At 50.5% G+C, this 13,439-nt stretch overlaps 1 protein-coding gene across 1 annotated transcript; it reads left to right on the top strand.

The window, feature by feature from the left end:
- On the top strand, positions 1-12,020 carry KLHDC2 (kelch domain containing 2). The gene is made up of 13 exons (XM_069856888.1): positions 1-247; positions 1,122-1,201; positions 2,185-2,302; positions 4,383-4,498; positions 5,504-5,585; positions 5,674-5,757; positions 6,532-6,612; positions 6,690-6,748; positions 7,271-7,380; positions 8,005-8,077; positions 10,101-10,188; positions 11,387-11,439; positions 11,706-12,020. The coding sequence occupies exons 1-13, from the start codon at positions 92-94 to the stop codon at positions 11,827-11,829; spliced, it is 1,224 nt and encodes a 407-aa protein (XP_069712989.1). The 5' UTR covers positions 1-91; the 3' UTR covers positions 11,830-12,020.
- The last annotated feature ends 1,419 nt before the right edge of the window (positions 12,021-13,439 follow it).

The raw sequence follows: 13,439 nt of genomic DNA, 5'->3' as shown, positions 1-13,439 counted from the left end.
GCACGAAGGTGTAGTTTCTCCTTTCTTTGCCCCCGGTGGCTTCTAGACCCCCGCTCTGTGTGCTGTTCTGTGCAGGCAGCCCTACATCGAAATGGCCGATGATAATGAAGACCTGCAGGCAGATGAAGAGCTCCCGGCCCCAGCCGAGGATGGCTTTGAGCAGCTGGAGAACGACAGCCCTGCGGAGCGCAGCGGGCACGTGGCCGTCACTGATGGGCGCTGCATGTACGTCTGGGGAGGCTATAAGGTACGCGGCTCTCTTGTGAAGTAAGGCTCCTGCCACCCATGCTGCTGGTAATTACATCTCATTAATTTGGGAGTGACTTCGTTAAGTTATCTCTCTTCTGGAAAAGAAAAGCCCTGGTTATCAAATTAGAGGATGACATTTAAGAGCTTTTAAATAAATGGGGAGTGTTGAATGCAGATCTCAGCAAACGGAGAAGTTTTGTGGGATGCGGTGTGGTGTTTGCCTCCATCAACTCCCGTGTCCATGGGAGAGAAGGGAAGCGCTGATTTGAACCGCACACCATGCAAAGCGCTCCTTTTACTGACAGCATTATCAGCACAACTTGTATTGTGTGTTAATTATCATGGGCCAGTTAGTTGTCACCCCAGGCTGTGCGTGGCTGCAGGGAGAACCAAGTCATTGTGCAGTTTTGGCAAGAATTAAGAGGAGTCGTCCATGAACTTGGGACATAAATCAAGACAAAGCTCTGTTGGTGTCACGTTTTAATGCCCATCCAGCTCCAATCCCCCTGTCATGGGCAGGGGCACCTCCCATTGGGTCAGGTTGCTCAAAACTCCCTAAAAAGGGAATTCTAGCTCATTTATGCACACTAGATATCCTGTTTGGGCTACAAAAAGGAGGTTTAACTCCTATTTTGTCCTGGTCTCTGGCTCAGCTGGGTGCGTCTCTGGTCACCAGAATCTTGGATAGGCTGATGCCCGCTCTCCAAGGGCAGCGGTGCAGGGAGAGGTGGAGGAGTGCAGCCAGCACCACTCCTGCTGCTTTCTGTTCCGGGATCAGGTCTCTGAGGGGTGTATACAGTCACAGCAGCTTGTAATTCCACATGCCAAGCATCCTTCCCATGGTGCTTTTTCTTCTCTGACCTATTCTGCAGAACGCCCAGGTGAGGGGATTTTATGACTTCTATCTGCCTAGAGATGAAATATGGATCTACAACATGGAAACTGGAAGATGGTACAGTAAATAATTAACTTAATTATTGGGTTGAGGGTGGGGGGAAGGATAAATTCTTAAACTGGTATAGAAAGCACGCTCAGGGCCTGGGAACAGAGAAAGAATTCTGAGATCTCCTTGTTTCTGCCTATCCAACTGTTGTGTAAGCATGTAAAATCCTTAGAGAATGTTGGGGTTTTCACTGTGGAAACGGCAAATATATTTTGACTGGGTGAAGCAAGAGAGGCAGCTCAGACAGGCAGCTTGAACAGGAGGATGTGAAGTGGTTTGGGATGCCTGGAATAAGACAGAGCACCTGAAAGTTGTGTTCGTACCACTTTGGACTGCAGTGGTGCCTTGGTAAGGGATCCCATATGGAGTTTTTTATTTGTTGTCCTTTTAAGAAGTGGTTTTTCAATGTTGATGCACAACTACTGTGTCTTCTTAGACCGTCCTGAGCCCAGCAGCTGGGTCAAACCCACTTGCCTTGCAGTGTGAAAGGAAGGAATCCAGTGCTCTGGCTTAGTAGCGAGGGCCCCTCCACATAAAGTGCAGTTTCAGCAGTGCCTCCAGTCCCCATTGTGGTTAGGGAGAGCCCTGGGCACTGGACAGAAGCTCCTCGTTGTGGCTGGCATGTTTACAAACATTAAAACCCCAGGATGGAACCAGAAACCTTCAGTTTAGATGGGCACATCCTCTTTGCCTGAGGATCTTTCTGTGCTTTGGAAAGAGATGCCAAAATCCTGAACTGGGCAGACAGGATTCCTCCCCCACAAACCAGGTCACAATTAAACCAGGAAATTCCCTCCCTTGCACCAGGTCAGTGTTGTAAATTGTTAAACCCGCAAGCGCGTGAAGAACTCAAGGGCGTGAAGAACTCGCAACTCAACAGCCCACAATGAGCTCTTGTCATTAAAAACACACTGGCACTGTAAAACTCCTCTTCAGATAAAATCGCTATTGTTGGGTTTTATCAGATAAAGTGTTTTAACCTGTGCCTCCAGGAAGAAGAGTAAGACCGAGGGAGATGTTCCGCCCTCCATGTCTGGGAGCTGCGCAGTGTGTGTGGACAGAGTCGTGTACCTGTTCGGAGGGCACCACGCGCGTGGCAACACCAACAAGGTGAGTCATTGGAAGGCACGTTCCTCCTCACAGATGAGTTTCTTCTCATTATCTTCTATTCCTTTTGTTTATAAACCAGAAGGGGCCTTTTCAGTTAATTAAAATCCATCCAAATCAAGAGGTCCATAGTCCTAACGAGTCAAGGAAGTGTTTTCTTCCAAATGGCTGTTGAGGTTGGACCTCAGTTTGGAGCTTAAATGGTAAAACCAGAAGTGCTGGGTGTGTGTCCGGTCACCGTGTCCTCTGTGGCTCCTGCAGCAGAACGTTTTCATCTGCTGGCTCTGTGTCCATTTCTTGGAAGCAGATACCAGATTCCCCACCCCAGCGGCAACTTCCCCAGATGAGAACTGACTGAAGCCCTGTTCTTTTTGTGTTCGCCTAAGGAAAGTTTTGTCTAATGAGATACAGTGCTTGCTGCTTGGATGTTTTTCCAGAGCAGAGGTGGCTGCCCCATCCCTGGAGGTGTTCAAAGCCAGGTTGGATGGGGCTTGGAGCCCTGATCAGTGGGAGATGTCCCTGCCCGTGGCAGGGGGGTGGAACTGGATGGGTTTTAAGATCCCTTCCAACCCAAATAATTCTATGATGCTGGATGTGAGGGGGGATGGAGGAGATGAGGGGATGAAGATGATCCAATGGCTGGAGCACCTCCCATACAAGGACGGGCTGAGAGAGTTGGGATTGCTCAGCCTGGAGAAGAAAAGGCTGTGGGGAGACCTTAGAGCAGCTTCCAGGACTGAAAGGGGCTCCAGGAAAGCTGAGGAGGGGCTCTACATCAGGGAGTGCGGGGATGGGATGACGAGGAATGGTTTTCAGCTGAAAGAGAGGAGATTGAGATGAGATCTTGGGAAGAAATGTTTTCCTGTGAGGGTGGGGAGCCCCTGGCCCAGGTTGCCAAGGGAAGCTGTGGCTGCCCCATCCCTGGAGGTGTTCAGGGCCAGGTTGGATGGGGCTTGGAGCAACCTGATCCAGTGGGAGGTGTCCCTGCCCATGGCAGGGGTGGAAATGATTCTCTGATGAGCAGCCTGAGTTTTACCAGCTCAAGTGTCTTCGTTCCTCTACACCAGGCCAGGTAACCTGACGGTGAAACCAGTCAGCTCCCAGCTCTGCACCACTTCACGCGGTGGCTTTGCTCCAGTAGCTTCACAGCGCTTCACAGGAACACTGTGCCCTTTTATTTATTCTGGGTGCAGTTGTCCTTGTGCAACTCACCTCATAATTTATATTGCACTGGTGCCTCTGAGTTTGCTACTTCAGAAAGGTGGGAATTCCCAGTATTCACTGAAATAACATCAGGAGATGATTTGTAACGGTGCTGGAGCTGTTTGAGGTGTTATCCTTCTCTGATGTCCTGGAAGTGCGGTTCAAATTAAACAGTTTTGGCCTTGCTCTTCAGTATAAACTGAAAGTACCTTGATGCAGTGCTTGCAAACAGTCAGAAACAAATTGTACCTGTAAAATGTGCCCTGTTTCCTTCCTGTTGTGGTATCACTAAAATTCAGTTTATATGTGTGTGTCTGCTCTTTCTCTCCCTGTAAAACAATGTAACATGCAGAGGAGGGGTGGGTAGTACTGTAAAAAGCACAGTTTAATTTATTTTTTAAACCAGATTTTTTAATTGTAAGATAGTGGCTACCTTGCACGCAGCTTCACTGCATCCAATTTTGGCTTTGGGATGGTAAAACTTAATGTCCACCATTCTGTTACTTTAGTAAAAACCTGTTTGGGGCTGAGTCTGCATCAAGACAAGGATTGAGATAAGAAGTGGTGGCTGACCCATCCCTGGAGGTGTTGAAGGCCAGGTTGGATGCGGCCTTGAGCAACTGGATCCAGTGGGAGGTGTCCCTGCCCATGGCTGGGGGGTGGAATTAGATGATCTGTAAGGTCTTTTCCAACCCAAACCATTCTATGATTCTGTGAACTTTGGGTCCATATTTTGTTGTGCTGTGTGCGGCTAAGAAAAGAACTTGTTAAGTATTTCTGTACCAAAACATGCTAATGAACAGTTAATATTTTAGCATCAGACTTTAAGTGTGAAGCCGACTGTGTGGGTAAAAAAAGCCTGGTTTTATTTTATTTGCAGTTCTACATGTTAAACTCCAGATCCACGGACAAGGTGCTGCAGTGGGTCAGGGTGGAGTGTCAGGGGGTGCCCCCTTCGTCAAAGGACAAACTCGGCGTCTGGGTTTACAAAAACAAGTAAGGCTCCGGGGACAAAGGTGGGGAGGGGCTTTTTCCAAGGGTCTGGAGTGATAGGATGAGGGGGAATAGCTTTAAATTGGAAGGGGGAGGATTTAGATTAGACATTAGGAAGAAATTCTTCACGCTGAGGGTTGGGAGGCCCTGGCCCAGGTCGCCCAGAGAAGTGGTGGCTGCTCCATCCCTGGAGGTGTTCAAGGTCAGGTTCAAGGAGATGTAGATCTGTGCGAGAATCGGGCTGTGGGTGTTTGGTTTGGTGATGTAGGTTGTTTTCTGCTGCTCCATAATTCGATAGGGATTTCTGGCCATGCCATTAGTTTTATTTAATCTGTGCTAAAACCCTACCATTGTATCTAAAACCCAACAGTAAAGCCAGATGAGTGACTGCTTATGGTGGCTGCTCTTCAGGCTTTGAAACAAAACGCAGCAAGTATAGAGGAAAACATCTTCCTGCCCCAAAACTCAAAGCTTCCCAGGCCGCTTCGCTGGTAGAGGGTTTGACCGCTGCATGTAGCATCCCTTGGTCTCCTCCTGCCCTGCCCAGCCAAGCTGTGATGCTTTCCCTTTGTTCCTTGCAGGAGAAGTGTCCCTGTACGTTTTGCTCTGGGGAAAACCGGCAGAGGGCTTGGAAGGGACGGAGTGAAGAATCTGTGGGAATGAACCCCCACAGCTGCTGGGGGGGAGCCCTGGTAGCCCAGGCTGCAGCGCAGCCACCAGGCAGCAGGCTTGGTGCCTTAAAACTTTTGGAACTGGAGCAAAGTTTCAAGCCTGAGGGCCTAGGAAGCAGCCACAGAGGGATTTAATGTGGGTGGTAGGGTCAGTTAGGCAAGAAACAGGGCCCCACACCTGGAAAAAGTGCATTGTTGACATATCGCAACTAATGAAGCCAAAGGAGCTTCCCTGGTTTTCCAGTCTTCTGTTTGAGCACAACCCTGACAGAACTTTAATTTATAGTGACTGATGTGATAACATTTCTAATCGATCTCGTTGCATATTTTCTTTCAGGCTAATATTTTTTGGAGGCTATGGCTATTTTCCTGAAGGGGAACAACGGGGAACTTTTGAATTTGATGAAACCTCTTTTTGGGTAAGGAAACCTTGTGGTAATTTCTGTTTAAGCTTCAATATTTGATTAATGCTTATTAACATTTGCTGCTTATTTCATGTGTTTAAAGAATTCAGGTCTTCCGAGAGGGTGGAACGACCACGTGCATGTTCTGGACACTGAAACGTTTACTTGGAGCCAGCCTATAACTACGGTAATTAATAGTCTTACATCAGTTAATTAGGTTATAGCTCTTAGGAAATACTTGCCTTGTGTGCCATATCTCTTGCAGCATCCTCTGAAAGAAAGCGTGGCTCTGCCAGGCCTGAGCTCACTGCTTTGATTTGTGGCAGGACAGAGGATGGTGCTGATAAAAAGCCCTTGCGTATCCTTGGTGGGGGTTGTCCTCACAGCGGTGGCTTTTGGTGCAGGTGCTCAGAGCGCCAGGCTGGTCACTGAAAGGGGCTCCAAGAAAGCTGGAGAGGGACTCTTGATCAGGGACTGCAGGGATAGGATGAGGAGAACAGGTTTTCAGCTGAAAGAGAGGAGACTGAGATGAGAAATGTTTTGCTGTGAGGGTGTGGAGGCCCTGGCCCAGGTTGCCCAGAGCAGCGGTGGCTGCCCCATCCCTGGAGGTGTTCAAGGCCGGGTTGGATGGGGCTTGAAGCAACCTGATCCAGTGGGAGGTGTCCCTGCCCATGGTGGGGGGTTGGAACTGGCTGGGCTTTGAGGTCCCTTCCAACCCAAACCATTCCATGATTCTTTCATCTCCCTGGGTGGCTGATTTGTGGCACTGGGAGACCTTGCTTGCCTGGAGAGCCACAGCCAGGTGAGGTCTCCCTCCCAGGGTGCTTTTGGTGGCTGCGTGGACGACGGGCATCTTCAGCCCAGCTGCTCTTCTCTTCAGCTACTGCAGGATTCTGGTGGTGTTTTCTTTTGTTAATCTATCAAATAAACAAAGTTCTTATTTCACCGTTTCTCTTCCCAGGGTAAAACTCCGTCACCGCGAGCGGCTCACGCCTGTGCCACCGTTGGGAACAGAGGCTACGTGTTTGGTGGCAGATACAGAGTAAGCCCCTGCCCAGCCTAACGCTGCGTTACTGAACCCCAACCCGGGTATTCCAGCCACGCTCTGCTTTATTGCAGGAGTCCAGAATGAACGATCTCTACTACCTGAATCTCGATACGTGGGAGTGGAGTGAAATGTAGGTACTAAAACTGGAGTTCTTTTGTTTGTAAAGCGGTGTGAAGTTGCCGTTTTAATTCACTTCTAATCGTGCTAGTGAAGCGTGCGGAACTCCAGCAGTCAACTACGCTCAAGTAGAGCTGATCTTCATCCGCTGCCAACTCTTGCTGTCGGGCGTTGTTAACTGTTGGTACCGGTGAAATTCTTTCACTGTCTAAAGAAACGACGCTTGCTGTTGGGTCGTGAGCTGCGTGCAGTGCAATGCTGCATCCTTCAGATAGCTGAAAAATAATCAGAGCAGAAAAGACCAGCAGTGTTTTATCATAGTAGAGAATCACAGAATGGTTTGGGTTGGAAGGGACCTTAGAGCCCATCCAGTTCCACCTCCTGCCATGGGCAGAGACACCTCCCACTGGATCAGGCGGCTCAGAGGCCCATCCAACCTGGCCTTGAACACCTCCAGGGATGGGGCAGCCACCACTGCTCTGGGCAACCTGTTCATAGTACCTGTGTGATTTATGGTGCTTTTATTGACCTGCAGAATCGTGCAGGGCCTCTGCCCGGTGGGCCGGTCGTGGCATTCCTTAACACCGATCTCCTCAGATCATCTCTTTCTGTTTGGAGGCTTCACCACGGGCAAGCAGCCATTAAGTAAGTCCTTCCAAAAGGATTTTGCATTGTCCTTGTCTTTATGTTTTTGAACAGCTGAGTGCAGAAGCTTGAATTATTACTTTGTCACCTTCAATTCTTGCAAAATTCCTTCCCTAACTTGTCATCCCACTCCATATGGAATGGTTTGGGTTGGAAGGGACCTTAAAGCCCATCCAGTTCCACCCCCTGCCTTGGGCAGGGACACCTCCCACTGGATCAGGTTGCTCCAAGCCCCATCCAACCTGGCCTTGAACACCTCCAGGGATGGGGCAGCCACCACTGCTCTGGGCAACCTGGGCCAGCACCTAACAGGCAATTTCACAGAGCAGGAGCCCCCAGGTGTGTTAAGACACTATCCTCTACAGGAATTGACACTCTAAACACGTATCTAATGCAAATCACAATTAGTAAGAGCTTTGCGGTTCAGACTTTGCTTCATAAACCACTGTTAATTAAACACCCATTTTCAAAGAGACAGACCAGTGTTACATAAGATTTTCCCTAAAACACTGGATTTATTCAAGAACAAAACCAGATTGTGTTATATTGGCCTATGTTTGTTGCAGCCAAACATGGAAGCACTAACAGAATCCTGCTTGTCTTTGGGATTTTGCTTGTTTCCAGGTGATGCTTGGATTTATTGCATCAGCAAGAATGAGTGGATACCTTTTGAGCATAACTACACTGAAAAACCAAGGTATGGTAGATGCTTCCCTGGAAACCTGTACACAAGAGGAAGCTTTTCAGGCTGGCTGTTGGAGAGACACCCATTCCTCTACGGCGTTCCTTTTCCTTAACAACACAATGCTAACACTTGCTTCTGGCTCCGGAGCATGGAATGGGTAGGAGTGGGGCTGGAGGTCAGGGATAGCTCCGTGTTGGTGTAAAAGCAGGAGACAGGGGATGTAAGGTTGTCTGTCCTGGCTGCGACTGCCAGTGCAGGAGCGAACTGCAACCTGCGTATCCTTGCTCTGCCAGCAAACTGGACGGAGGCAGCTGTCCCTGTTTGGAGCGTCCTGGCCGCTGGGTAACCCTGCACACACCCAGGGTATTTTTGTCTTATTGATGAGTCAATTAGAGGTAATGACCTGCAATTTAAAAGCATCAAACCGAGTGTGAGGCATGTCTAAGGCATTGAAAACACTCGTGTCCACTGAATTCTCATGATCCATCGTGGTTGGGGTGATGTTTTGCTGCAAGTTATAGAGTCATAGAATCATGGAATGGTTTGGGTTGGAAGGGACCTCAAAGCCCACCCAGTTCCACCCCTGCCACGGGCAGGGACACCTCCCACTGGATCAGGGGCTCCCAGCCCCATCCAGCCTGGCCTTGAACACCTCAAGGGATGGGGCAGCCATAGCTTCCTTGGACAACCTGGGCCAGGGCCTCCCCACTGTTAAATAAGGTTAAAAATGGGTTAAAGCAGCAATGCTTCCCAGTCTCCCCCTTTGTCCTTGCTGCTGGTGGGGGTGAAGAGGAGCCTGTATTTCTGGGGCAGTGACAAGGCTGAGGTGCTTCCCCCACCCACTTTAACCCCTTTGGAGCTGCACTTCAGGGCCGTGGTGTTGCTGAACACACGTGTGAGATGGGTTGTTTCCCCACGTCCTAGGAGAACAATATAAAATCTCACTGACAGTGTTTGTTCAGTCTCCTGACTCAAGTGGGACATGACAATAATGTCTGTGGCAGCGGATGGTGACAGCTGTGCCCAGAGATGACCAAGTGCCGGGTCCTGCACTTGGGGCACAACAACTCTGTGCAGCTACAGACCAGGAGAAGTCTGGCTGGAAAGCTGCCTGGAGGAGAGGGACCTGGGGGTGTTGGTTGAACATGAGCCAGCAGTGGCCCAGGTGGCCAAGAAGGCCAATGGCATCTTGGCTTGGATCAGAAACGGCGTGACCAGCAGGGCCAGGGAGGTTATTCTCCCTCTGTACTTGGCACTGGTCAGACCGCTCCTCGAATCCTGTGTTCAGTTCTGGGCCCCTCACCACAAGAAGGATGTTGAGGCTCTGGAGCGAGTCCAGAGAAGAGCAACAAAGCTGGTGAGGGGGCTGGAGAACAGGCCTTATGAGGAACGGCTGAGAGAGCTGGGGGTGTTTAGCCTGGAGAAGAGGAGGCTGAGGGGAGACCTCATTGCTCTCTACAACTACCTGAAAGGAGGTTGTGGAGAGGAGGGAGCTGGCCTCTTCTCCCAGGTGACAGGGGACAGGACGAGAGGGAATGGCCTCAAGCTCCACCAGGGGAGGTTCATGCTGGACATTAGGAAAAAATTTTTCACAGAAAGGGTCATTGGGCACTGGCAGAGGCTGCCCAGGGAGGTGGTTGAGTCACCTTCCCTGGAGGTGTTTAAGGCACGGGTGGATGAGGTGCTGAGGGACATGGTTTAGTGGTTGATGGGAATGGTTAGACTGGATGATCCAATGGGTCTTTTCCAACCTGGTGATTCTATGAACTGTGGTTTTCACGTGTGTCCACGCTGGCAGGCAGTGTGTTTTGAGCCCCTCAGCGCTCAGCTCCGCTCTAACCAGGACACCTTGTGCAGCCCAGGCTTTGCTGACTGTTTTTGTCTCTCTGCACATAACCTGCTGTTGAATCAGCCACAGCAGCAGCGCAGGTGGAAGGGGGGCCAACTGTTGCATGTGAACTTGAATACAAACCCTAAACATCCATGATTGGGTGGGTGGCTTTCGGTTTGATGCAGCGCTGACCTCTGTTTCCAGGTTGTGGCACACGGCTTGTGCCAGCGAGGAGGGAGAGGTGATCGTCTTCGGGGGCTGCGCCAACAACCTGCTTGCCCATTCTAAAGCTGTAAGTTTATTTGGAGCTTTCCCTCCCCGTGTGACCTGGCCCTTCCTGTAGGAGCCGTGGTCTCTTCCCACTTAAGCGAGAACACGAAAAAAGTGAGAACACTAGGAGGAGGAAATTGGATTGACCTTGGCTTATTAAAGAGTAGTATACACTGATGAATCAGTAAATTCAGGCTCCGCTAAAAAGGATAGTAAAGGGTGAAAATTATCTCTGGTTTTTATTAATAGAGTTGGTGGGAAATAAATAGCAAATGTAAAGAAAAGATAACTTGAAAAAGGGATCTATCTTAATGGGAAAATGTTTTGTTATCAATGGTTGTTGGTAGCATTCGTATTAGACTTGTGTTCTGGGTCTGCTTTGAGATGACAGAATAGGGAGGAGCCATGTTGCACTTTTTACTTTGCATTCATCTAATAAAAGATTCCCTGTCTTCAGAGTTCACAGCTCATATGAGGTGGGATAAAGGGAGTTCCTGCTTACAGAGATTATCAAGGGCAGGAACTTAACTGCAAGACTTTGAAAATGTCCTTAAGCGAGCACAGTGCTTGTAGTCAGCCGCATGATCTCGTGAGGGCTGACCAAGGTGCAGAGCCAGAGCTTGGAGTTTTTGTGCTGCTGTTCTGCAAACCAGGTCATCGTTCATTATTCAAACAAACCGTGACTCGCTGTCCCTCGCACACGTTTCTCTTGGAGCCAGTTCTCTCCCAGCCTGGGCTTCTTGGGGGGGTGTTTTCAGGATACAGCGAGGCCTGGGGAGCCCTGGCTGAGCAGAGCAGGGCTCTAAACCAGGCCAGGGGCGTCCAGAGTCTGCAAAACCACCTGCTGGCTGGGAAGGGAGACGGGGAACGAGCGTGCCAGCACCGTCCGGTGCAAGAGGCCAAGTGGCAAACAGGAGTGGTGCAACACGGCAGCTCAGCTCGGGCAGAGAACATGTTTACAGGCACTCAAGGAGCAGCCGTAGCTGTTTAGATAAACAGACATTGACTGCTGAGCCTGAGAAGAGGCCCCGTGTCCCAAGTCCCTCGTATGTGGATCCCTGGAGCCTCGGAACCCCTGCCTCAGCCTCCCTCCAGCCCCGGAGCTGGGCTGTTTGCTGTTCTTCCCAGGGTGTCTGTGAGCACCTCAGCTGGCTTGGCTCCTGCTGCAGTGATGGGAATCCACATAACCAAAGCTCTTCCCTCTCTCTTCCCCACCCCAGGCTCACAGCAATGAAATCCTGGTGTTCTCCCTGCAACCAAGATCTCTGGTAAGGTAAGAAAGCACGGCTTCGGCATTAAACTGTCGCGTCTCCACCTCAGACAGGTAGCGCAGGGCCACTGCCAGACAGATTCTGTGTTCCTGGAGTGCTTGGAAACACTTCTTCCCCTAAAAAATGCCAAAAGAGCAGCAGCCAGGGCTGAGAGCGCAGAGCAAGGTCCCTTTGAGGAGCACATCTGGCACCGAGAACAAGCCCTCAGTGAGCTGTAACGCTGAGCTGAGCTGGCGGTGCTAACCCTGCCCTGTTTCCCTCTCCCAAGGCTCTGCCTCGAAGCCGTCATCTGCTTCAAGGAGATGCTGGCCAGTTCCTGGAATTGCCTCCCCAAGCACTTGCTGCACAGCGTCAACCAGCGGTTTGGAAGCAACAACACCTCGGGCTCCTGAGCCCTCGCGGCTGAGCGGCTCGGAGAAGATGTAATGATCATACCGAGTGCGGCAAACGTTAACTTGTATAGGTTAAAGCTCTGTGTTGGTGTTGGTAGTCGCTTCCTGCCCTTACGTTGCATGTGAATGGCCTAGAGAGAACCTATTTTTGTGTAAAGATGTTTGCAATAAATGTATTTAATGCAAGCGGAGATGCAGCCCGTGCTTAAGCCAAAGTTGGATCTGAGTTTGGTGTTTGGGGGATGGACTGGAGGAGCTGTAAAGGTCCCTTCCAACCCAAAGCATCCTGTGATTTGTCTGCCTTGGCTTATGTGAGGGTCACCGTCAGCGAGAGGAGGGGCTGTGCCTGTTGGGATGTTGTGCAGGAAGCACGGAGGCACACCGGGACTAGCGGAGGGAATGCTGCTGCTAGAGAGTATTAATTGTTTAGTCTGGAATCTCATCAGTCCAGCTGCTTACTTAATTCATTTAGCTGTAAGAATGAATGGCAGAACTGCGGCGTGACCCAGCCCTTGCTCAGCATCAGCAGCGGCACTTGTGAAGCCCTCGGGCACAAGCTATGAAGGTTCCATCTCGAGAAGACGAACTTAATAGAATTTCATCGAGCTCCACCCAGCCACGAAGGCTCAGAGCAGGTTCAAACCAGGAGGAGGCTACAACCAGCTGCAACCCTCCAAGATGAAACAGCCAGCCAGGAGGCAAAGAAAGAACCCAATGGAGAAAGGGAAGACCTCAACCCTCGCTCCCTGAGACTGACCAGCGCGTGGAGAGCGTGCAGGGGCGGGAGCTTGGCTGTAAGGGGGCAGCTGCCCAAGGGTTTCCTTGTTCAGGTTCCCTCTCCAGAGGCACCAGAGCTGTAACCTGGGGCTGCACCACCAAGAAACTGGTCTCACGTGTTAGTGTGTGCAGATCGGCCCTGGGAAGCCCAGGGAGGAGGACATGAAGGTCTTTCACAGCTGCTTTAGGCTGGGCTGGAGCCTGCTGCGAGGAGTCCTGCGTGAGGCCACAGCGTCAGCAAACTGCTGCTAACACTCTGCCAGCGCCGCTTACAGCAAACAGGGATTTGGGAATTGTGCGTTGTCAGAGCTGATAAAATTTCTGAACCTCCAGCTGTTACAGCACCACAGCTCTCTGCTTGTTTGTAGTTTGCTTTGTTGGAACTCTGTGTTGTGGAACTTCACTTGTGAACCGTAGGTAGCGGATATTCTTGCCCTGAGAAGCACTGATGGTGCCTGAGCCCTTTACCAGCCGCATCTAGAACTTGTGGAGCTCACCTGCGGCTGGAACAGCCTGCGGGACTGGGTCAGCAGCTGCAAGGAAGGGCTGGCATCACGGTTAATTAAAAAAAAACCATTAAAAATTCTGACTTCTAGACGAAAATAATCACTGTACTGTAATTCCTGCACTGGTGGAGCCTGTTGGAGCTGAGCTGTTACCATCTCCAGGGATTTATGCCAACGCTCGAGCTCCTCTCCCCTGCCTGTTCCTCCTCTCCATGGAGGAGAAGCAGCTTCTCTAAAGAAGCGTTTTTGCGCTGAACCTTTCCTACTCCTAGCAGAAACTCCCCTCCCATTCAGAGGGAAGGGGCAGGGACTGGGAAGAAACTGCAC

This window comes from Phaenicophaeus curvirostris, chromosome 5 (genome assembly GCF_032191515.1).
Source record: "Phaenicophaeus curvirostris isolate KB17595 chromosome 5, BPBGC_Pcur_1.0, whole genome shotgun sequence".
Lineage (NCBI taxonomy): Eukaryota > Metazoa > Chordata > Aves > Cuculiformes > Cuculidae > Phaenicophaeus > Phaenicophaeus curvirostris.
Note: the sequence above shows the minus strand (reverse complement) of the source record. Positions and strands in the feature narration are given on the sequence as shown.